Source organism: Rhinopithecus roxellana, chromosome 17 (genome assembly GCF_007565055.1).
Source record: "Rhinopithecus roxellana isolate Shanxi Qingling chromosome 17, ASM756505v1, whole genome shotgun sequence".
In the NCBI taxonomy this organism is placed as follows: domain Eukaryota; kingdom Metazoa; phylum Chordata; class Mammalia; order Primates; family Cercopithecidae; genus Rhinopithecus; species Rhinopithecus roxellana.
The window spans coordinates 105,260,655-105,284,166 of NC_044565.1; the positions used below are offsets into that span (position 1 = coordinate 105,260,655).

Below are 23,512 nucleotides of genomic sequence, written 5' to 3' on the forward strand. Positions count from 1 at the left end.
ACACATGGATGCAGTGAGTGAATTACAGGTGCACATTCTTATTGATACCTGAATAATCCATGTCCAGAGTAAAGCCATGTCAAGTAAAAAGGATGACTCTTTTCATTAAGGATATGGGACTTCAGGTATTTTCTTCAGGTATAAAGAATTTCTTTATACTTTTCTGTTTTCTTAATCAGTAAAAATTAATACAACTATTTTCACTTAAAACAGAAACTAATAAATTTAGGAAGCAGTATAATTAAGCTTTCTTACATAACTAAAAAATAATACAATCAGTGGGGGGAAAGCAGAATACAAAGAAATAAAAATACATATACCTATAAATTCTTTTATATAAAGAAATTTCTTGACTCGATAATGTCATACTCGTACTCACCGTGCTACAACTAAAAACTGGTCAATCTGTCGATCCGTAAGTGGGCTATTTGGATCCCAAACTTTAACTTCCAATTTTGACTGTTCCCTCTCATCTGATTCTCCTGTCCAAAAATAAATAAAATGGAGTCTTGTTACTGACAAGGTGCACTTTCTCATACTACTGATGACAACGATCACCATAGCATTAGAAATGTTTACATGTAAGGTAAGTCCCCATAGTTTTGGCACATTCTTTCAGACACAGATGCACAACACCTCATTAAAGTGAACACTGATGATAATATCACCAAAATAACCGAATGGTATCTTCATTTAGTCCTTAACGTCTGTTTCTGGAGTACCTGTATGTGAGAGGTAGTAAGCACCATGCTAAGAGACATAAAGATGAAAAAGCAACAGGCTGGGTGCGGTGGCTCGCACCTGTAATCTCGGCTCTTTGGGAGGCCGAGGCGGCCAGATCACTTGAGGCCAGAAGTTTGAAACAAGCCTGGTCAACATGGAGAAATCCTGTATCTACTAAAAATACAAAAACTAGCTGGGAGTGGTAGCAGGTGCCTGTAATCCCAGCTACTCTGGAGGTTGAGGCACGAGAATAGCTTGAACCCAGAAGGTAGAGGTTGCAGTGAGCTGAGATTGTGCCACTGTACTCCAGCCTGGGCAACAGAGTAAGACTCTGTCTCAAAAAAAAAAAAAAGGAAAAAAGAAAGAAAGCAAGAATCACTTCCACAAGATGCTTAAACTATGCATAAATACCTATGATATAAACCAAATAAATAGCATAAGAGACACATATTAATAGTTATAGCATAAGAATCTGAAGAATAGAGAAATCATTTCAAGCTAGGTAAGAAACAATGTCGTGAAGGAGATGGCATTTCTCCTAAGAACTAAAGGGTATGAATGCACCAGCAGGGGAAGATTTTTAAAAAAAGAAATGAGAACATGAACAAAGTCATGGGGCATTAAAATGTCACAGAAAAGTAGCTCATAACGTCTGGAGTACTTTATGGAATGAGAGAAGATAGCTAAGAGAAGTGGGTTATGAACACATTACTGGAGATCCTACATAGATGTTTTTTGAAGAGATTTTATATTAGAAGCCCTTGATTTTTCTGGTAAGGGAGTGATAAGAGCAGAACCAAACTTCAACTTTCAAAGCATAATTTCCTCTGCAGAGATACCTGATAAGGACAGAGAGACATATCAGCCTCCTTTAAGAGTTCCCTCACAAGTAGTGAGGGGTTTTGGTTATGAGACTGGTAATAGAGCACAAAGAGAGGAGATTTGGGAATGTCAGTGACAGACTGGATGTAGAGTGTAGATTTCAAGTTTTGTGAGCTGTACTCATAGCATTGGCATTAGCAGAAAGAAGGAGGCTGGGCATGGTGTCTCACACCTATAATCCCAGCACTTTGGGAAGCTGGGGAGGGAGGATTACTTGAGCCCAAAAGTTCAAGACCAACCTTGGCAACACAGTGAGACCCCATCTCTACAAAAAATAAATAAAATTAGCCACGCGTCGTGGCACACGCCTGTAGTCCTAGCTACTCAAGAAGCTGAGGTGGAAAGGCTGCTTCAGCCCAGGAGGTCAAAGCTGTAGTAAGCCATAATCACACCACTGCATTCCAGCCTGGGTGTCTCAAAACAAAACAAAACAAAACAAAAAAAGATACACAAACAGGAGGTTAGCACCAAGAGAAGACTGACAATAATGCCGAATGCTTTGCTTTAGAATGTCTCACAGATAACTATTGAACAAGAGTCAATGTTAGGACAAATGATTGTAATGAAAAGTAGACTTGGGAGCCGATGGAATTTTTATTTATAGCTATGGATTCTTACTAGAATAAGAGCACTTTAATGACAGCGACTGCTTTTGGCTTTGTTTTGCTTTTTATCACTGCATCTATAACATTAGGGCTTGTAGCGGCTAACATAATAACTCTGAAGCCGAACATTCCCCAGTGACTGACAAACCCAGGCTATGGGCTACCTAGTATAGGAGCAAGCAGTTATCAATGCAAAGGACAGGACAGAAGCAGGCGTTCCATCTGCAGCCTCTTAAGTCAGGCCACTGCTGTTAGGTTGAAGACCTGCCCATTTGTCTCTGGTTAAAAGGCAGGTAACCAGAGAGCCAACTGCCAACCCCAATATAAAATGACATAAACAGAGCAGAGCAGAGCTAGTACTAGGTCAAAAACATCTAAAGTTTGAAAGGACTTCATTCTTTGTTTTGTTTACAATTCTTAGCATGCTAAGACAAGACACTCAACATTAGGTTCATTTTCAAAGACCAGTTAAAAATCAAAAAGTTGCAAGCCACATGAAACTTGAGAATGGAGAATGACACAATTAACCTGCCCATGTCTTTTTAAAAATAATTTAAATAAGGATAAATAGTAGTGGTAAAACATTTGAAATCTACATCTTAAATAACACACAAGATGTTGCTATTCAGTTTTAAGCCCCTTCTGTTGTATACTCCCGAACGTAAGACTAAAATTGATGTTTATTTTTCAAATTCAAGTCAGTCAAATTGATAAATTTTAATTCCACCCATACAGTCTGCAGCATACAGCAAAAGACTTAGAATAATTCTAAATAAATTCACTGTAAACAATAAAACTCTTTTGAAAGCATTTATACTAACACCAAAAACATAGAACCATGGGCTGAGAAGAAAAATAGCAAGAAGAACAAAAAATAAATACAGAAATTCTCTATATCAAACAATCATTTCAAACTAAGAGGAGATTCCCATTTTGAATAGACCAAATAATTACATTCATATCAGTTTGATCACTTCTTCACATGGAAAAAACTTTTTAAAAGCTCTTGAATGCACTTATTTAGAATTTCATAATTAAAATTTTTTCAGCTACGCTAGCAGCAACCTTTGGAATGGCCCTGGTTACAATGGAATGAGCCAAAAACTGAACCAAGATTAATTTCATGTTAATGTTCATTCCAGTCTTTATAATAATCGCCCCTGGCCGGGCGCGGTGGCTCAAGCCTGTAATCCCAGCACTTTGGGAGGCCGAGACGGGCGGATCACGAGGTCAGGAGATCGAGACCATCCTGGCTAACACGGTGAAACCCCGTCTCTACTAAAAAATACAAAAAACTAGCCGGGCGAGGTGGCGGGCGCCTGTAGTCCCAGCTACTCGGGAGGCTGAGGCAGGAGAATGATGTCAACCCGGGAGGCAGAGCTTGCAGTGAGCTGAGATCCGGCCACTGCACTCCAGCCTGGGCGACAGAGCGAGACTCCGTCTCAAAAAAAAAAAAAAAAAAAAAAAAAAAAAAAAATAATCGCCCCTTTCTCCTCCACGTATGATAATCTGGGCAATTCCAATCTGCTCACGTGTCATATCATCAAAAAACACAGACCATGACGATCTCCCCTAACCTCCAAATTCCTACAACTGTATTTCCCAACTAAATGTGTGATTGTATACAGCTTCCTATTTTTGCTTCATTTAATTTTGAAGAAATGTAGACCCAGCAACTATTTTAAATGTTAGCCCTAACCTTCCAGTTATATTTTTAAATCTCTAGAAAATACTGACAAAGTACTTCTTAAGAATTTTGAGGCCGGGCGCGGTGGCTCACACTGTAATCCCAGCACTTTGGGAGGCCGAGGTGGGTGGATCACAAGGTCAGGAGATCGAGACCATCCTGGCTAACACGGTGAAACCCCGTCTCTACTACAAAATACAAAAAACTAGCCGGGCGAGGTGGCGGGTGCCTGTAGTCCCAGCTACTCCGGAGGCTAAGGCAGGAGAATGGCAAAACCCAGGAGGCGGAGCTTGCAGTGAGCAGAGATCGCGCCACTGCACTCCAGCCTGTGCCACAGAGCAAGACTCTGTCTCAAAAAAAAGAATTTTGAGCACAGAGTGCTGTTCAAATACTCTGAAGAACTAAGGATTCCGAAAGGTCCTTTCCTAGGCAATTTGAAACATTCTTTGTTCCAAATACAATACGTTTTCTTTGCACCAGCCATCAGAGTACTATGCTTTTTATATGTAATTCAGAAACACTCAAGGATGTCTTTTATCACCATTTTTGCTCAGTCTTGTTCTGAAAGTTCTGGGCAACATATTAAGTTATGAATCAAAAGAATAATAAGTTACTATAACTTTTAAAAATTACAACTTTTAAAAATCATATTGACAATAAATTATATTGTCAAAACATTCATTTTGACAATAAAAATATAAAACACTGGGAAATAAAATTGGAGATTTTATATAAAGAAATTTCAAAATTTTCAAAAGAAGATGAGATGATTGAGTAAATAAAAAAGCAAGGCTAGGGTGCAGTGGCTCACATCTGTAATCCCAGCACTTTGGGAGGCCAAGGTAGGAGGATCATTTGAGGCCAGGAGTTTAAGAGCAGACTGGTCAATATAGGGAGTCCCAGTTTCTACTTCTAAAATAAAAATCAAGAAGTGAGGTGAAACCAGAATATTTCAACTCAAAATATACTTCTTCGGCATATTTCTAGATGGCTATTCTGAGATCAATAAACACAACAAGAGCAGCCAGCCCTGAAAGGCTGTCTTTTATCGGGGGGGGAGATCTGCATACGTAGAGGAAATACATTAGTGAAGTAAACCGCAAATGCAAACAGGATTTCTCTGAGGCCCCTTTAAATGAATCTAAGACAGACTAACTTACAGGAAAAAGACACCAAAGGTCTGACAAAGACACTTCGCCCCAAGCTACACCTTTCTGAGGGCAGCTTGGAGATTACCTCGGAGGTTCATCCACATAACAAGACAGCCTTTGCTAGCCCTGCTCTCCCGTAACCTGTGTCACTACCTCCCCTCACTCTATTCTTTTTTTTTTTTCTTTCTTTCTTTTCTTGTTGCCCACACTGGAGTGCAATGCCGCGATCTCGGCTCACTGCAACCTCCACCTCCCGGGTTCAAGCCATTCTCCTGCCTCAGTCTCCTGAAGTAGCTGGGATTACAGGTGCCCACCACCACGACCAGCTAAATTTTTTGTATTTTTAGTTGAGACGGGGTTTCACCATGTTGGCCAGGCTGGTCTTGAACTCCTGACCTCAGGTGATCCACCTGCCTTGACCTCCCAAAGTGCTGGGATTACAGAAGTGAGCCACTGCACCCCGGCCTTTTTCTTTTTTTTTTTTTTTTTTGAGACAAGGTCTCGCTCTGTCACCCAGGCTGGAGTGCAGTGGCGCACAATCACAGCTCACTGCAGCCTCCACTCCCTGGGCTTATGGGATTCTCCAGCCTCAGCCTTCTGAAGTAGCTGGGACTACAGGCGCGCACCACCACGCCCAGCTAATTTTTTGTACTTTTAGTAGAGATGGGGTTTCACCATGTTGGTCAGGCTAGTCTCAAATTCCTGACCTCAAGTGATCCGCCAGCTTCAGCCTTCCAATTCCAAAGTGCTGGGATTACAAGCTATTCTTTTGGTAACCTCAGGATGGCGGTATTAAAAACTTACATCATCTGGCTCTTCTTTGAGTCTCATAGTGTTTATATTTAAATGTTATGATAGAAGAGTCAAAAAGTTAAAAAAAAAAAAAATAAAGTTGCAGTAAGCTAAAGTTAATTTATTACTGAAGATAATTTTTAAATAAAATTAGTATAGCCTAAGTGTAGATTGTTTATAAAGTCTACAGTAATGTCCTAGTCCTTCACATCCACGTACCACTCACTCACTGACTTACCCAAAGCCATTTCCACTGCTGCAAGCTCCATTCACGGGAAGTACCCTACACAGTGGGTGCACCACTTATTACCTTTTTACTGTATTTTTACAATGCCTTTTCTATACTTAGCTATATTTAGACACATAATACTTACTATTGTGTAATAATTCCCTACAGTATTCAGTACAGTAACATGCTGTACAGGTTTGTAGCCTGGGAGTAATAGGCTACACCATATAGCCTGGGTGTTTAGTAAGCTGTACAAATCTAGGTTTGTGGAAGTGCACTCTATGATGTTGGCACAGCAATGAAATTGCCTAATGACACATTTATCAGAATGTATTGCTGTCATTAGGTGATGCATGGCCATAGAATAATTTAGTTTTGGAAGTAGATATAAAATGTTTTGAATATCTACAAATGAAATAGTTCTAAAATAAGGGAAAGGATTAACTCATCTGGATAAGATTATAATATATGGCAACAGTAATCAAAATAATACATTATGTACTACCATAAAAACAAACACAATCAAATGTACAGAAATAGACCAGACCATATAATCATTTATATTTGAAAATTTACGTAGTATTGGCCGGGCGCAGTGGCTCAAGCCTGTAATCCCAGCACTTTGGGAGGCCAAGACGGGCAGATCACAAGGTCAGGAGATCGAGACCATCCTGGCTAACACGGTGAAACCCCGTCTCTACTACAAAATACAAAAAACTAGCCGGGCGAGGTGGCGGGCGCCTGTAGTCCCAGCTACTCCGGAGGCTGAGGCAGGAGAATGGCGTAAACCCGGGAGGTGGAGCTTGCAGTGAGCTGAGATCCCGCCACTGCACTCTAGCCTGGGCGACAGAGTGAGACTCCGTCTCAAAAAAAAAAAAAAAAATTACGTAGTATTATAATTATGTAAATATTAACTAACATTTATTGAATGGTTACTATGTCCCTATAAATTTTTCATACCTGGCCTCTCCCCACTAGGTGCCCCTTCCTACCTCCATCCCCTCTACCAGACTTGACAACTAAAATGTCTACATATTGTCTAATTCTCCTGAGGACAAAATTGCCCTATGCTGAAAATTGCTGTTTTATATGATGGCAATCAACACCTGCTTAAACAATTCTTACAGGTCAGTATTTCTAAGTTGACGACTATCCACTACATTGTTAAGACGTTCATATTCTGCAAAACTACCAATTGAAGGTAATAGTGTTTATGAAAAAATAGGATAAAACTCTCAAAACCTAAGAAAGCTAGTAACCAGAGCATTCCAAAAAAACTAACAATCATAATAAAACAATTAAATCTCTATTGCCATTTGCACCAAGCATAAAGGTCCACTGATCTTTTATCTCCTTAAACCCTGGATTCATGCTTCTTCCACTGAGCTGTAGGTCCATTTTTATAGCTTCAAATAAATTAAAAATCGAATCTAGAATGCAATTTTTCCCCCAAACACTGGAGGAAATATCTTTAGTCTCTTTATCTGTAACTCAAAGCTTCCCCATATAGTTTTAACATAGTGGAAAGTGCCTCAGATTTTCAGGCCACAAAAATCAGCCACTGCTTAAATCAAAGGAAGGCACTTTTGTAAAAACTTCCTCTTGCTCTTTCTTAAACTCTCCTTATCTGTGAGAATACTTGTTTCCCTTATTGCTGGGGAAAGTCACATATGAACTGACACAATTTTTACTCCATACTAACATTTTCCTATTTGCCAACAGAATATGAGTTAATACAAGTTTTAAGTGCATACAATGTAACAAAAGATACACTAATTTAATTATTTAATACTCAAGTATGACTGGTGATAACAGGTTTTTGTTTTTTTTTTTTTGGAGAGGGAGTCTCTCTCTGTCACCCATGCTGGAGTGCAGTGGCGTGATATCAGCTCACTGCAACCTCTGCCTCCTGGGTTCAAGTAATTCTCCTGCCTCAGCCTACCAAGTAGCTGAGATTACAGGCACCCGCCACCACACTCGGCTAAATTTTGTATTTTTTAGTAGAGATGGGGTTTCACCAAGGTTGGTCAAACTGGTCTCAAACTCCTGACCTCAAATGATCTGCCCGCCTCAGCCTCCCAAAGTGCTGGGATTACAGGCATGAGCCACCGCACCCGGCAGATAACAGCTATTAAATGAGTATTACTAGAGGCTGGGGGAGAGGACTGTAACAGCTGGGCATGTGCTAACTGCATGACAAGAATTACCTCATTTGCTCATCGCAACGATAGAATGTACCACCTACGCTATCATTCCCTGTTTAAAGGGAAATGGGAACTTGGAGGGGTTAATCATTTCCCCAAGGTTACTCAACTAAAACACAGTATAGTCAGGATTTACCCAAACTTGTGAACCTAGAGTCATTTTTGTTTAATAATTTAATGTTGTTATAACATACTTTAACAGTTGAAATTTAAATTTAATATGTAAAACAAATTTTTTCTTAAAACTCCAATGTTATAATACATTTAAATGACTCAAAACTTCTCATCTCTTTTATGGAAAATTTTCTAGGTGATTTATTCAAACTCAGTGAAAGATGTAAAATCTAAAAGACGTCTTTACTTACATTTGTAAACTACATACTCTTCTTTTCAGATCTCTAGTTTGTTAGGTGATGGGTAGCCATAAATGAATTTAAAAATCGAAAAGCCACAGAAAGATTTATTACCTAGTAAGGCAAATGCCACAACAATCTCTTAGTATCCATCAAGACATATTCACAAAGAAAGCAAGCCTGTAACATATCCTGGCAGAGTGCTGCTGCTGCCACCTACCCAAGATATTAATTCCAGTTCTACATTCCATGCCAATGCAAATTAGAATCTGGCCACTGGTGGAAATGTACCCACTCAGGAGTACTAAAAGGGTTAGGAAGAATGGATTCCAGCAAATCTTAAACATCTGTTCTTGAATATGATATGTCCTACTATTTAACTTCCCTGCAATCAGGTACTAGCTACATATGGAAGTTTCTGTGATAGCAATGACCATTTCAAGTGTGGTTAATTACTGGTATACCTGTTGGTATCCCCACTCCTTCTCCCCCAAAAATATAGTCATTAGAAAAAAGAAGGGTGGCCAGGCGCAGAGGCTCATGCCTGTAATCCCAGCACCTTGGGAGGCTGAGGCAGGTGAATCACCTGAGGTCAGGAGTTCGAGACCAGCCTGGCCAACATGAAGAAACCCTGTCTCTGCTAAAAATACAAAAATTAGCTGGGTGTGCGGTGGCGGGAACCAGTAATCCCAGCTACTCAGGAGGCTGACGCAGGAGAATCGCTTGAACCTGAGAGGCAGAGGTTGCAGTGAGCCAAGATCACGCCACTGCACTCCAGCCTGGGCAACAAGAGCAAAACTCCATTTCAAAAAAAGAAGGGTTCTTTAAACCTTGCATCTACTCAGTTGCCTGATTACAAGTGAAAAGAAACATTCTGGATATGCTTTAATGCTTCAGGCTGAAATAAGAGTCCAAAATGGCTTCTACATTTATGATAAAAAATATGGTATTTTTCAATAAAATCTATAAATCTGTTGTTTTTGTTAGAGATGAATACTTAACAAAGAAAACTACCAAGTTATAAAATGTAAAAACAAATACCCAGAAGTAGCCTTGAAGAAAGGGAAAGGCATTCCTTGTTTCTGGTTAAAACATTCCAAGATTGCTGGCAGTGGGGGGCAAGGTGGGAGGCATGTGGGGTGGGGGGATGGCTCACACCTGTAATCCCAGCACTTTGGGTGGCCAAGGTGGACAGATGGCTTGAAGTCAGGAGTTCAAGACCAGCCTGGCCAACATGGCAAAACCCCATCTCTACTAAAAATACAAAAAAAGTCGGGCGTGGTGCCACATGCCTGTAATCCCAGCTACTCGAGAGGTTAAGGCACAAGAATCGTTTGAACCCAGGAGGCGGAAGCTGCAGTGAGCCAAGATTGTGCCACTGTACTTCAGCCTAGGCGACAGAGTGAGACTCTGTCTCAAAAAAAGTTTTTCTCTGTAGCATGTGATGCTCGATAGGATTTTACCTACAGTAGACTTCCTTCTTTTGAGTCTCGCTCTGTCGCCCAGGCTGGAGTGCAGTGGCATGATCTGGCTCACTGCAACCTCCGCCTCCCGAGTTCCACGTCATTCTCCTGCCTCAGCCTCCTGAGTAGCTGGACTACAAGCGCCCACCACCACGCCCAGCTAACTTTTTGTACTTTTAGTAGAGACAGGGTTTCACCATGTTAGCCAAGATGGTCTCGATCTCCTGACCTCATGATTCGCCCACCTCCGCCTCCCAAAGTGCTGGGATTACAGGCGTGAGCCACAGCGCCCGGCCAGTAGACTTCTTTCAAAAACAGGGACAACCCTCTCAAACCCTGCCACTGCTTTGCCAACTAAGTTTATATAATATTCCAAATCCTTCATTGCCATCTCAACAGTGTTCACAGCATCTTCACCAGGAGTAGATCCCATCTCAAGAATCCACTTTCTTTGCTCATCCATAAGAATCAACTACTCACCCATCCAAGTTTTACCATGAGATTGCAGCAATTCAGTCAGTCATATCTTCAGGGCCCACTCTCACTGTAGTTTTCTTGTATATTATATCCACCATATTTGCAGTTACTTCTGCCACTGAAGTTGTAAACCCTTCAAAGTTATCCACGACTATTGGAATCAACTTCTTCTAAACTCCTATTAATGTTCATATTTTGACCTCCTCCTATCAATTACAATTGTTACTGGCATCTAGAATTGAGAATCCTTTCCAGAAGGTTTTCGATTGACTACTCAGATCCATCAGAGGAATCATTATCTATGGGAAGTATAGCCTTAGGTGATGTTATTTCTTAATAATAAAATGTGAAAGTCAAAATGTCTCCTTGATCCATAGGTTCCAGAATGGATGTTGTGTCAGCAGTCATGCAAACAATATGCACCTCCTTGTACATCCCCATCAGAGCTCTTGGATGATGAGGAGCATTATCAATGAGCAGTTTTTGAAAGGAATCCTTTTTCCTAAGCAGTAGGTCTCAACTGCGAGCTTAAAATATTCAGTAAACCATGCTGTAAACAGAGGTGATGTCATTTAGCCTTTGTTGTTCTTTTTACAGAGCACAGGTAGAGCAGATTTAGCATAATGCTTGAGGGGTCTGGGATTTTTGGAACGGTAAATGAGGACTGGCTTCAACTTACCAGCTGCATTTGTCACTAATGAGAGAGTCAGCCTGTCCCTTGAAGCTTGTAGCTATGAAAGTCCTCGATGGCATCTTCTTCCAATAGAAAGCTGTCTTGCCTACATTGAAAATCTGTTGTTTAGTGTAGCAGCCTTCGTCAGTAATCTTAGCTAGACTTGGATAACTTGCTGCAGCTTCTACATCAGTACTTGCTGCTTTACTTGCAGTTTTCTGTTATGGTGAAGAATTTTTTCCAGCTTCCTCATCTCTTAGTCTTCACAAAATTGAAGAGAGTTAGGGCCCTGCTCTGGATGAGGCTTTGGCTTAAAGGAATGTTGTTGGTGGTTTGATCTTCTGTCTAGGCCACTAAGACTTTCTCCATGGTATCAGCAGTAAAGCAGTAAGGCTATTGTTTTCTTTTTTAGACCAAGTCTCACTCTGTTGCCCAAGCTGAAGTGCAGTGGTACAATCTCGGCTCACTCCAACCTCTGCCTCCCAGGTTCAAGGGATTCTCCTGCCTCAGCCTCCCGAGTAGTTGGGAATACAGGCACACACCATCACACTTGGCTAGTTTTTGTATTTTTAGTAGAGATGGTGTTTCACCATGTTGGCCAGGCTGGTCTTGAACTCCTGGTCAAGTAATCCACGTGCTGCGGCATCCCAAAGTGCTGGGATTAAAGGTGCGAGCCACTGCGCCCAGCCTGTTTTGCTTTCTTATCATTTATGTGTTCACTGGTGTAGCTTTTTTTTTTTTTTTTTTTTTTTGAGACAGAGTCTTGCTCTGTCACCCAGGCTGGAGTGTGGAGTAGCACTTTTAATTTCCTTCAAGAACTTTTCCTTTGCATTCACAACTTGACTAACAGGGGGAAGAGGACTGGCTTTTGGCCTGTCTTGGCTTCTGACATACCTTCCTCACTAGCTTCATTTCTTGCTTTTGATTTAAAATGAGAGACACGCTACTCTTCCTTTCACTTGAAAACTTACAGGCCACTGCAGGGTTGTTAACTGGCTTAAGTTCAATATTGCTGTGACTCATAAAATAGGGAGACCCCAGGAGAGAGAAAGAGGCAGGGAAGAGACAGTTGGTGGAGCACTCAGAATACACAGCATTTATCAATTCAGTTTGTCCTCTCATATGGATACAGTTCATGGCCCCAAAACAATTACAACCGTTACATCAAAGATCACTGATCATAGATCACCGTAACAGATAATAATGAAAAGGTTTGAAATGTTGCAAGAATTACCAAAATTTGACACAGAGACACTGTCCTGTTGGAAAAATGGCACCAAAGGACTTGCTCAACAGGGTTGCCACAAACCTTCAATTTTTTAAAAAGCTAGATATATATGAACCATAGCAAAAACAAAGTACATTAAAATGAGCTAATTTTGTACTTCTAAAATTGGAAGTGCTGGCCAGGCCACACCTATAATAGCATCCCTTTTGAGAGGCCGAGGTGGGAGGATTGTTTGAGGCCAGGAGATCAAGACCAGCCTGGGCAACATAGAAAGGCCTCATCTCTATTTATTTATTCATTATTTTTTACAAAGAACAGCAAAATTGCAAGTGCTTATAACTTTTAGACTTTGCCCTGAACATTGCTTCTTCCACATGAGGACATGTATATTTGAGTTTCAAGATACATTTGTTTCACAGAACTGCAAACATGCAGAAAAACATACCTTCTAACAGCATTTCTGGAATGTCTGCCTGATATCTAGGTCCCACTCTGATTTCACCTTTGTCAGCTAATAGCGTTTTCAATGAGGGGTCATAGACCAATGAGTAGAAGAAGGTATCCTGAAAAATGTGACAAAATATGTAGGTATACTTAATTCCTTCTACTTTTTATAAAGCATTAAAATCAATGTCACTATAATGAACACATAAACCCCAGAGAGTATATAAAATTTCATTTTGGTGAATAAACTCATAAATCTTTAAGGAGAGCATGGTGTTACTGTCATCATGTAAAACAGTACAAAATTAAATCGAGCCAAAAGAAACAGCTTGAAACAAAGTAGATTATAAAGTTCTATTATTTGTTTTAGTCTAAAAGAAAACCATTCGCTCTCTAGAGTACAGTTTCAAAAGCTAGCAAAATTAAACCATAACTCCAAGGTAAGACACCTAAAGTCAAATCATCTTATAAACTTCTGAAGTCCACACCAAACAGAAGGGAAGACTTCACAGATACCAGGTACTCTTTTGTAATGTCCATCCCAATTTTTAGTCAAAAGATTAAAAGGTATAGATATCTCACATCAAACTATACGTGAGTTGAACTTGTGGGTGGTTTACTGTTATAATAATATCACTTTGTAACTATTTAATTAAACATGTATTAACTATAATTCTGCAGTTCTTTAAGTACTGAGGCATGCATATGTATTTATAGACAGATATATAAACATAGCTATATACACGCTCACCGGCAGCATACACACCAAAATTTCCGGTCCTCCCTTACAAAGCTCATATGTCCTTGTTTCTGAGCCTAATGGGCAAAATGACCTGGCACCAGTCCTTTGTTGAATTCCATATAACCACTAGAGATTATCTGAACCAGCAAAGTCCCGTCTTCTGCTTCCCACTATGATCCCAAAGATCATCTGCTGCCCAATTCTCTGTATCATATCCTGGAAGGACCTGTCCCTACTATCAGAAATTTACCAAGCCCCAGCCAAGGAAACTGCAAATAAAAGATAATCTGTCAGACAGTAAAAGTCTCTCCTGTGGGAACTCTTACATACTGTGATAAGGGGAAAGGGGAAAAAACAGTTATTCCATCCACTGAGAAATTCTGTGCTGTATTTTATTCATTGCTCACTGTCAGGAAAAAAGATTTAAACAAAAAAACTGTTTAGAAAAAAAAGGGGGGGGCATACCAATACGTGACAATTTATGCATATTGTTAAGGTGTTATCTAAGGAAAAGAAAAAATCTGCAGGAATAGATAAAACAACCAGCTTAGGCCAGGCGTGGTGGCTCATGCCTATAATTCCAGCACTTTGGCAGGCTGAGGCGGGCAGATCACCTAAGGTCAGGAGTTTGAGACTAGCCTGGCCAACGTGGTGAAACCCTGTCTCTACTAAAAATAGAAAAATTAGCTGGGCATGGTGGCAGGCACCTGTAATCCCAGCTACTTAGGAGGCAGAGGCAGGAGAATCGCTTGAACACAGGAGGCGGAGGTTGCAGAGAGCTGAGATTGCACCCATGCACTCCAGCCTGGGGGAGAAGAGTGAGACTTCGTCTCAAAAAACAACAACAACAACAACAACAACAAAAACTTAACAAAGCTACAGGGGATGATCACTATGTAATCAGAAGTGTTTGATTTTTTGTTTTGCTTTAAAGACATGAGTAATAAATATTACTCAGTAACTGAAGTTATTGCCATTGGCTCACCATCAGATATTTTTTTTCTATTTTTTTAATAGAGATGAGCACTCACTATGTTGCCCAGGCTGGTCTCAAACTCCTGGGCTCAAGCAATCCTCCTGCCTCAGCCTCCCAAAGTGCTGGGATCACAGACATGAGCCCCCACACGCAGCCACCATCAGATTTAAAAGCAGAGATACGCCGGGCGTGGTGGCTCACGCCTGTAAACCCAGCACTTTAGGAGGCTGAGGTGGGCAGATGACCTGAGGTTGGGAGTTCAAGATCACCCTGACCAACATGGAGAAACCCCATCTCTACTAAAAATACAAAATTAGCCAGGTTTGGTGGCACATGCCTGTAATCCCAGCTACTCGGGAGGCTCAGGCAGGAGAACGGCTTGAACCCGGGAGGCGGAGGTTGTGGTGAGCCAGAGATCACGCCATTGCACTCCGGCCTGGGCAACAAGAGCAAAACTCCCTCTCAAAAATAAATAAATAAATAAATAAAAGCATAGATACTTCAGGTCACTTGTTATCTGTAAAACCTATTAGCATGCTACTCCAATTAAAAACAAGAGCTTGCCATACTCTACAATATAATAAGATGAAATGACTATTTGGGTCATATAAGTTGCTTAAAATCCTTAGATTTGTATGTCCTGATATGGGAAAATATTCAAAATATGTTTGGTTTATAATAGAAGTTGTAAAAAAAAAAAAAGAAGAAACGGTTCCAGACAGTCCAATTTCAGGAACACAGAGTTAAAAGTAAAGGATGATAATTACAAAGTTATTCTTTGGGTTACCGTCTTCAACTATGCCAATCTCAATATTTTATTTTTAAGTGTTTATATATTTAGGGGGTAAAAGTACAGAGTTCTTATATGCATACATTGTGTCATGGTAAAGTCTGGGCTTTTACTGTACCCATCAATAGTGAACATTGTACCCAATAGGTAATTTTTCAATCCTCACCCTTCTCCAATGTCTATTTTTTACTTTTTTTAGACAAGGTCTCACTCTGTCACCCAGACTGGAGGTGCAGTAGCGTGATCTCAGCTCACCGCAACTTCCACATCCCAGGCTCAAGCAATTCTCTTGCCTCAGCCTTGTGAGTAGCTGGGATTACAGGAATGCGCCACTACCTCCTGACTAATTTTTGTATGTTTAGTAGAGACGGGGTTTTGCTGTGTTGGCCAGCCTGGTCTTGAACTCCTGACCTCAAATGATCCACCCGCCTCAGCCTCCCAAAGTGCTGGGATTCCAGGCATGTGCCACCACGCTCAGTTAATTTTTGTATGGCCCGGCTAATTTTTGTATTTTTAGTAGAGACAGGGTTTCACCATGTTGGTCAGGCTGGTCTCAAACTCCTGCTCTCATGATCTGCCCGCCTCGGCCTCCCAAAGTGCTGGGATTACATGTGTGAGCCTCTGCGTCGGGCCAAAAAAAAAATTTAATACAATGAAATGCATTGAATGTTTTGCCTTTTTCTTTCTGCTTCTGTGAAATAATGCTAATTTCTGGGCACTATCATTATCCATACTATAATCCATTCTGTTGGACAGACTAATGACAAGTCTATCATCTAAATTTTACAGAGGTAAGTTATAAAGTCTATAAGCCTTTTTTCTGCTTTGAATATGTATTTTCCTGTTAGTTTTCTTATTTCCTATTAGGTTTTCTAATGTATAATGGGTTCTGCATGATTGTATCAAACTTTTTCTGTTATATTTTCTTCATTTGAGATAAATGGGCAACAGTTGAGTTTAAGATTTAAAAAGAAAAAAGAAACAGGCCAGGCACAGTGGCTCATGCCTCTGATCACAGCACTTTGGGAGGCTGAGGAAGGTAGATCACCTGAGGCCAGGAGTTCAAGACCAGCCTAGCAAACATGGCAAAACTCCATCTCTACCAAAAACACAAAAATCAGCTGGGTATGACAGCAGGCACCTGTGATCCCAGCTACTCAGGAGGCTGAAGCATAAGAATTGCTTGAACCCGAGAGGCGGAGGTTGCAGTGGGCCAAGATCACATCACTGCATTCCAGACTGAGCGAGACTCTGTCTCCAAAATATAAAACATACACATATGTAATAAAGCTTTTGGGGGAGAGGGAAAAAATCAGAAAGATGAAATACTGAAGCATCACTGACACTAAAATATGTTTCCCACCATACAAATAACACTGCTTTAAATGTCACCTAAAACTATGCATACCATGAAATATTTTGGTTATAAGAATTTCCTCCTTTCAATGAAGCGTATGCTCTATCTCAACTTGTTAACTACATTTCTTGTTAAGGTTTAGTAAAAAAAATATATATATATATATATATATATATATATATTTTTTTTTTTTTTAGACAGAGTCTTGCTCTGTCGCCCAGGCTGGAGTGCAGTGGCCAGATCTCAGCTCACTGCAAGCTCCGCCTCCCGGGTTCCCGCCATTCTCCTGCCTCAGCCTCCTGAGTAGCTGGGACCACAGGCGCCCGCCACCACGCCCGGCTAGTTTTTTGTACTTTTTAGTAGAGACGGGGTTTCACCGTGTTAGCCAGGATGGTCTCGATCTCCTGACCTCATGATCCGCCTGTCTCGGCCTCCCAAAGTGCTGGGATTACAGGCTTGAGCCACCGCGCCCGGCCTAAAAAATATTTTTAATTGACAAAATTTATTAGGATTCCAGAAAGCAGACCACCAATGGTAAAATCTCATCTGGAAATAGTCTAAAAGTAAAACCATTTATTCAAGAAATAAAAACAAAAACAAAACATAAAGGGGAGCTAAGCACACTAAAGCATTAATTTCATAAAGTCAAAAATATTCATCCACTATCAACTAAATCCATGTACCATTCTCTATAATGTCTTTCATTACCAACTGAAAAACAGACACAAAAGTTTTTGCTAACCCTTATCTCAGATAACCAGAAAAATCAAATTTACCCAAATGCATTCTAGTCATTACACTTTTACCATAATACTGCTATTAATATGATGGTAGAATAATACTTTTGTACAAAAAGAAATAAATTCCAAGGAAAGAGCTTCATGTGAAATAAAGGGAGAAAAAAACGAAACAAGTATGACTGTGAATTACCTCTTTATCAAGATATGACAATACTGATTCTGTCTCATTCAGAAGGGCAACACTGCACTTTCCCCTGTTGAAAGAGAAAAAAAGAATAAATGTAACAAAGGCCACCTCACCTTCTCAGTGATGAGAAATAAAAAGTTAAGAATGTGAGATTGGTATTAAGAAACTACATAGGCAGTTAGGAATATATATTTTTTCAAACAATTTAAACCCACTTTACAATCCTATAAAAAAAAAGGCCGCCTTTATAGGAATTTCTTGAGAGGCTAGCCTGTTGGAGTAATTGTGTTAGGCAATAAATCCTAATAATATGCAACACTTTATAGGTAGTTTCTGTTTATTCAAGAAAAAAGAGTACAATGAGACCTTCAGACTCAGAGTCAGTTTCTGAACCTATAAACAGATATTATGAGGTAATTTTATACAGGGCTGTGCAGACAAAGCCACCACCACACAAACCAATGCCTAAATAATATTCAGATTTTTATGAGCAGCCACTAACTACATTTAAGAACCTAGAAATAGGCCGGGCGCGGTGGCGCAAGCCTGTAATCCCAGCACTTTGGGAGGCCGAGACGGGCGGATCACGGGGTCAGGAGATTGAGACCATCCTGGCTAACACGGTGAAACACCGTTTCTACTAAAAAATACAAAAAACTAGCCGGGCGAGGTGGTGGGTGCCTGTAGTCCCAGCTACTAGGGAGGCTGAGGCAGGAGAATGGCGTAAACCCAGGAGGCGGAGCTTGCAGTGAGCTGAGATCCGGCCACTGCACTCCAGCCTGGGCGACAGAGCAAGACTCCGTCTCAAAAAAAAAAAAAAAAAAAAAAAGAACCTAGAAATAATACACATTCATATCAGGATACAACTAATTCATCTTTATTGAGATGACTCTAAAAACTAGTTAAAATTTCAACACATGGAGCTTTCTATAGAGCAAGGGGCAAAATAAACATTGACAGATCCACGGACCTTGCGGTCTGACAGCACTTACGTTTGATCTGAGTTTGGAAACTAATGTCTATTTTTATAAGGCTTGTCTAGACTCTGAGAAAAATTGAGGCTATGTAGGTAGAGGCATTTATTACAAGCACTTTCAAAATGATCCTAACCAGCCTAAAAAAATCAGTATAGCTAATACAAATCTGACAGGAGCATTTTGAAGATTATTCCAGTTACAAATACTGGTCAGGGCTCACAATGTTTCTTTAAAATGTCATAAGATCATTTGATTTTCTAAACAAAAATTAAGACATCTCCAAAAGCCAATATGCAAAAACAAAGATATCACATATATACTAAGTGAGACATTAGAAATTAGCAGGGCATAGTGGCACATGCCGATAATCCCAGCTACTCAGGGGGCTGAGGCAGGAGAATGGCTTAAACCCGAGAGGCAGAGGTTGCAGTGAGCCGAGATCATGCCATTGCACTCCAGCCCAGGTGACAGAGTAAGACTCCATCTCAAAAAAAAAAAAAAAAAAGAAAGAAAGAAAAAAAAAAGCTAGAAAAGCTTGCTGTTGGATCACCAGAGTGAAATACAATTCAAAGAAAAAAATTACCAAAAGCAAAATAAAATACTAAAAGTGAAAACACATTGGTCAAAATTTACAGTTTGCTAAACATTTTGCAATTATATACTCTTTAAATTTAAAAAAAAATCCCCTTATAAAAATGTCTTTTTCTGGTAATCACTGCAGGTTAGAAAGCTCTCTTTGAGAGCATCTCAAATCTCTAACATGGTTACTAGAAGTGTTTATAAAAGTTTTCTTTTTTTTCTAACATTTTATTCAAGTAGATTAGTGAAGAAAAAAAAATTAACATCACTTTAGCACACATAGCAACACTGAAAAGACAACAATTGGGCCTGGCTCCCACCTGTTATCTCCACATTTTGGGAGGCCGAGAATCACTTGAAGCCCAGGAGTTTGAGACCAGGCTGGAAAACACAGCAAGATCTCCACTCTACTAAAAATTTAAAAAATAAAATCAGCAGGGCATAGTCCCAGCTACTCGGGGTTGGGGGACTGCTTGAGCACAGGAGGTCTAGGGTGCAGTGAGCTGTATTTGCACCACCGAACTCCAGCCTGGCCAAAAGAGCAAGACCCCATCTCAAAAAAAAAAAAGAAAAGGCAACAATTACCTGATATGTTCTCATAACAGACGGAATTGCAACTAGGGAAATTGCTCTGCTGCCATTAGCACATCTACAACTGCCACAGAATATCTATGACCTGTGAATATGTGCTCACACATGCAATATGCTTAATAAATGGGGTTTCTAAAAATAGTTTTTGCTTACTTTTTCCCCCTCATTAACAGCTGACAAAGCAGTATTTCTAACATTTGATACTTAATCACCTAGAAAAAAATAACGCCCCCTTTAAAAAAAAAATAAGTTCTCCAAAGTCACTTTTGTTTGTTTTAATGGGGAGGAGTAAAACCTGCTCAATTTTAATAGGTACTTTTTTTTTAAGGCTAGTCAAGTGAAACGGTGATAGTGGAGAATAAACAAATAAATCTGTAACTGGTTATAAACACTACTGCACTGGGCCTAGCCAATACCACTGTCTTTAATAGTCACTTGACTTTTAAGGGTTAACAGACACTGAAACTTCAAACAAACAATATAGCATACTTTAAAAGTCTCTTCCATATGGTCTGAAATAACAAAAGATTTTAAATTATAAAACCTTTATTTTCATAATTATATTAGGAAATAAGGAAACATGGGTTATAATGAAATATAAAATCTTTTTGAAAATGTAGTTTTTATACAAAGATGAAAGGATAGTAAGTGATCTAAGTTTTAAATTTTTCTTTAATATAGCTATATTGTACATCTCCCCAAATTAAAAATGAAAATCTAACATTTAAAATTTTCATGTACATATATTAACAGCTAACAAAGAGGTTGAGTCAGAATTATTTTATGAAGTAAATATGAATATGTAATTAACACATATATTACCATGCCAAGAGTTGTTGATAAAAGTGGTTTAAAAAAAGATTTAAAGCGTTAGTTTCCTTTATGCCAAACAAATCTTGGCTCATAGATAAAAACATGGTAAATTTTAAGCCAACCCCAACCTAAAGGAACTATTATCAAATTCTGTATACAGATACCACAGGCAATTTATACTGAGTCTCAAGCAATGAATATAATCATGTGTCATGTATGATATTTTAATCCTTAAATAATAAAGATACCCAAGCATGATATGAAGTATATCAAAGATTACAACACAAAGATCACTCCAGGCCCATATAATTACCCGTACTACTTTTCTACACAGAACCACAAAGGAGTACACAATTGCTATAAAGAAAATCTACTTTCCCACAGATCATTCAAAAGGGTTTTCAAAGTATAATCTGTTTCAGAGACTGCGCAGGGTGCTGGGACACAAAGACATGTGAATAAATAATTATGACAAAACAGTCACACGTTCAACATCAAGTGCTGATCAGCCTGGCATCTGCTAGTTGCTTAAGGGTATGTCCCATATAATCCTACAGACTGAAAAACATATGTAAAACTGTGCACACAGGTTATATATTTCTTTTATCTAAAGCTAGTACATATCTGTATAAACGAAAGAGGAGGGCCGGGCGCAGTAGCTCATGTCTGCAATCCCAGCACTTTGGAAGGTTGATGCGGGCGGGTCATGAGATCAGGAGTTCGAGACCAGCCTGGCCAACATGGTAAAACCTTGTCTCTACTAAAAACACAAAAATTAGCTGGGAGTGGTAGCACACGCCTGAGTCCCAGCTACTGGAGGCTTAGGCAGGAGAATCGCTTGAACCCGGGAGCCAGAGATTGCAGTGAGCCAAGATCGCACCACTGCACTCCAGCCTGGTGACAGGGCAAAACTCCATCTCAAAAAAAAAAAAAGGAAAGAAAGAGAAGGAAGTTTAAATTAGTGGTCATTTCCCCCGTCTGTAGACTTTCTTATTTTATTTTGTTTTGTTTTGAGAAAGGATCTAGCTCTGTCGCCCAGGCTGGAGTGCAGAGGCATAATCACAGCTACTACAGCCTCAACTTCCTGGACTCAATCAATGCTCCCACCTCAGCCTCCCCAGTAGCTGGGACTACAGGTGTGTGCCACCATGCAGAGCTAATTTTTTTTATTCTTTGTAGAGACAGAGTTTTGCTATGTTGCCCAGGCTGCTCTCAAACTCCCTGGCTCAAGCGATCCTCCCACCTTGGCCTCCCAAAGGCTGGGATTAATGACATGAGCCACCACATCCGGCCCAAACTTTCTTTTACCTTGATACAACTGAAGCGGTGACTACCCACTTACAAAAGTGCAGATATCTTAGTGCCATACCAGACTTACTGAATTTCAATAGCTTGGGATGGGTCCAGGAATCTACATGATTAACAAACATCACCAGGTGGTCTTTAGCTCACTAAACTTAAAAAACCATTCCTGGTCGGGTGCCTTGGCTCACCCCTGTAATCCTAGCATTCTATGAGGCCGAGGCCGGCAGAATGCCTGAGCTCAGGTGTAGTTCAAGACCAGCCTGGGCAACATGGTGAAACTCCGTTTCTACCAAAATATAAAAAATTAGCTGGGTGTGGAGGTACAAGCCTGTAATCCCAGCTACTGAGGAGGCTGAGGCACAAGAATTGCTTGAACCTGGGAGGAGGAGGTGCAGTGAGCCAAAATCATGCCACTGCACTCAAGCCTGGGTGACAGAGTGAGGCTCTGTCTTGGAAAAAAAAATATTCCTATAGATGCAGACTTTGACATTAAACTTGTCTTGTTCAACAAACGGTATTATTGCTTCATTAAAGAAAGACATTTTTCTCATTGGCTTTACAAGTCTTACATTTGCCACAAACTCTAGATTCTTTTTTTTTTTTTTTGAGACAGAGTCTCACTCTGTTGCCCAGGCTGGAGTACAAGTGGCATGATCTCACCCTCACTGCAACCTCCACCTCCTGGGTTCAAGCAATCCTCCTGACTCAGCCTCCCAAGTAGCTGGGATTACATACAGATGCCTGCCATCACACCCAGCTCATTTTTGTATTTTTAGTAAAGACGGGGTTTCACCATGTTGGCCAGGCTAGTCTCAAACTCCTGATTTCAGGTGATCCACCCGCCTCGGCCTCCCAAAGTGCTGGGATTACAGATGTGAGCCAACTTGCCCGGCCCAAACTACAGATTCTTAACATTTCTTCGTATAAAGAACCATGGCAAAATATTAGGTTCTGGGATTGGTAAAGCAGTGAGTAGACAGTTTTTACAGCACTTAATACAATGAACACAATGAACAACCAAATAAAAAAATAAAGATCAAAGATGCAAAATGGTTTCAGAAGATTAGATTTCTCAACAGCAACCGCATAAAACAGAATAGCACAGATTCAAAATTCTGAGGGAAGTGGTTTCCAAACCAGAATTCTATGTCTAAAATCATTGGCCAAGTGTGAAAAATATTTTTGGATATGAGAACAAAAACTTTTACATTTTTAGAAGACTTAATCAAAAGACAAAGGTAAAACATGATAAACTCCATGGAAAACAAAAGTTTATACAAGAAAGAATACATAATACTGACATGTTCATAAAACACGAAGATTGTTTACTAAGTTAAATAAAAGTTGTAATAATATTAAAAACAGAAGGCAAAGGGAATAGGGAAGAGAGAAGTAAGGTAAATTCCTAAAACTGAAAAATTAATAGTAGGAATATAAGAACAGTATAAATGCAGAAGCCACCATCGAGAGGACTTGAAAATGACTACAGAGTGGGAACCAAGCAAATGACTGCCCTGGATATTATTAGACAGCCATATCCATAT

At 39.9% G+C, this 23,512-nt stretch overlaps 1 protein-coding gene across 6 annotated transcripts in view; it reads right to left on the reverse strand.

The window, feature by feature from the left end:
* The window catches only part of MTA3 (metastasis associated 1 family member 3), a 191,811-nt gene that overhangs the window by 101,129 nt on the left and 67,170 nt on the right, over nt 1-23,512 (reverse strand). For all 6 annotated transcript variants that reach the window (XM_030921242.1, XM_010382593.2, XM_030921240.1 and 3 more), the window contains exons 5-7: nt 17,707-17,770; nt 12,913-13,030; nt 380-482 (exon numbers count right to left, since the gene is read on the reverse strand). In XM_030921242.1, coding sequence (XP_030777102.1) covers nt 380-482; nt 12,913-13,030; nt 17,707-17,770 — 285 coding nt within the window. The remainder of the gene's footprint in view (nt 1-379; nt 483-12,912; nt 13,031-17,706; nt 17,771-23,512) is intronic.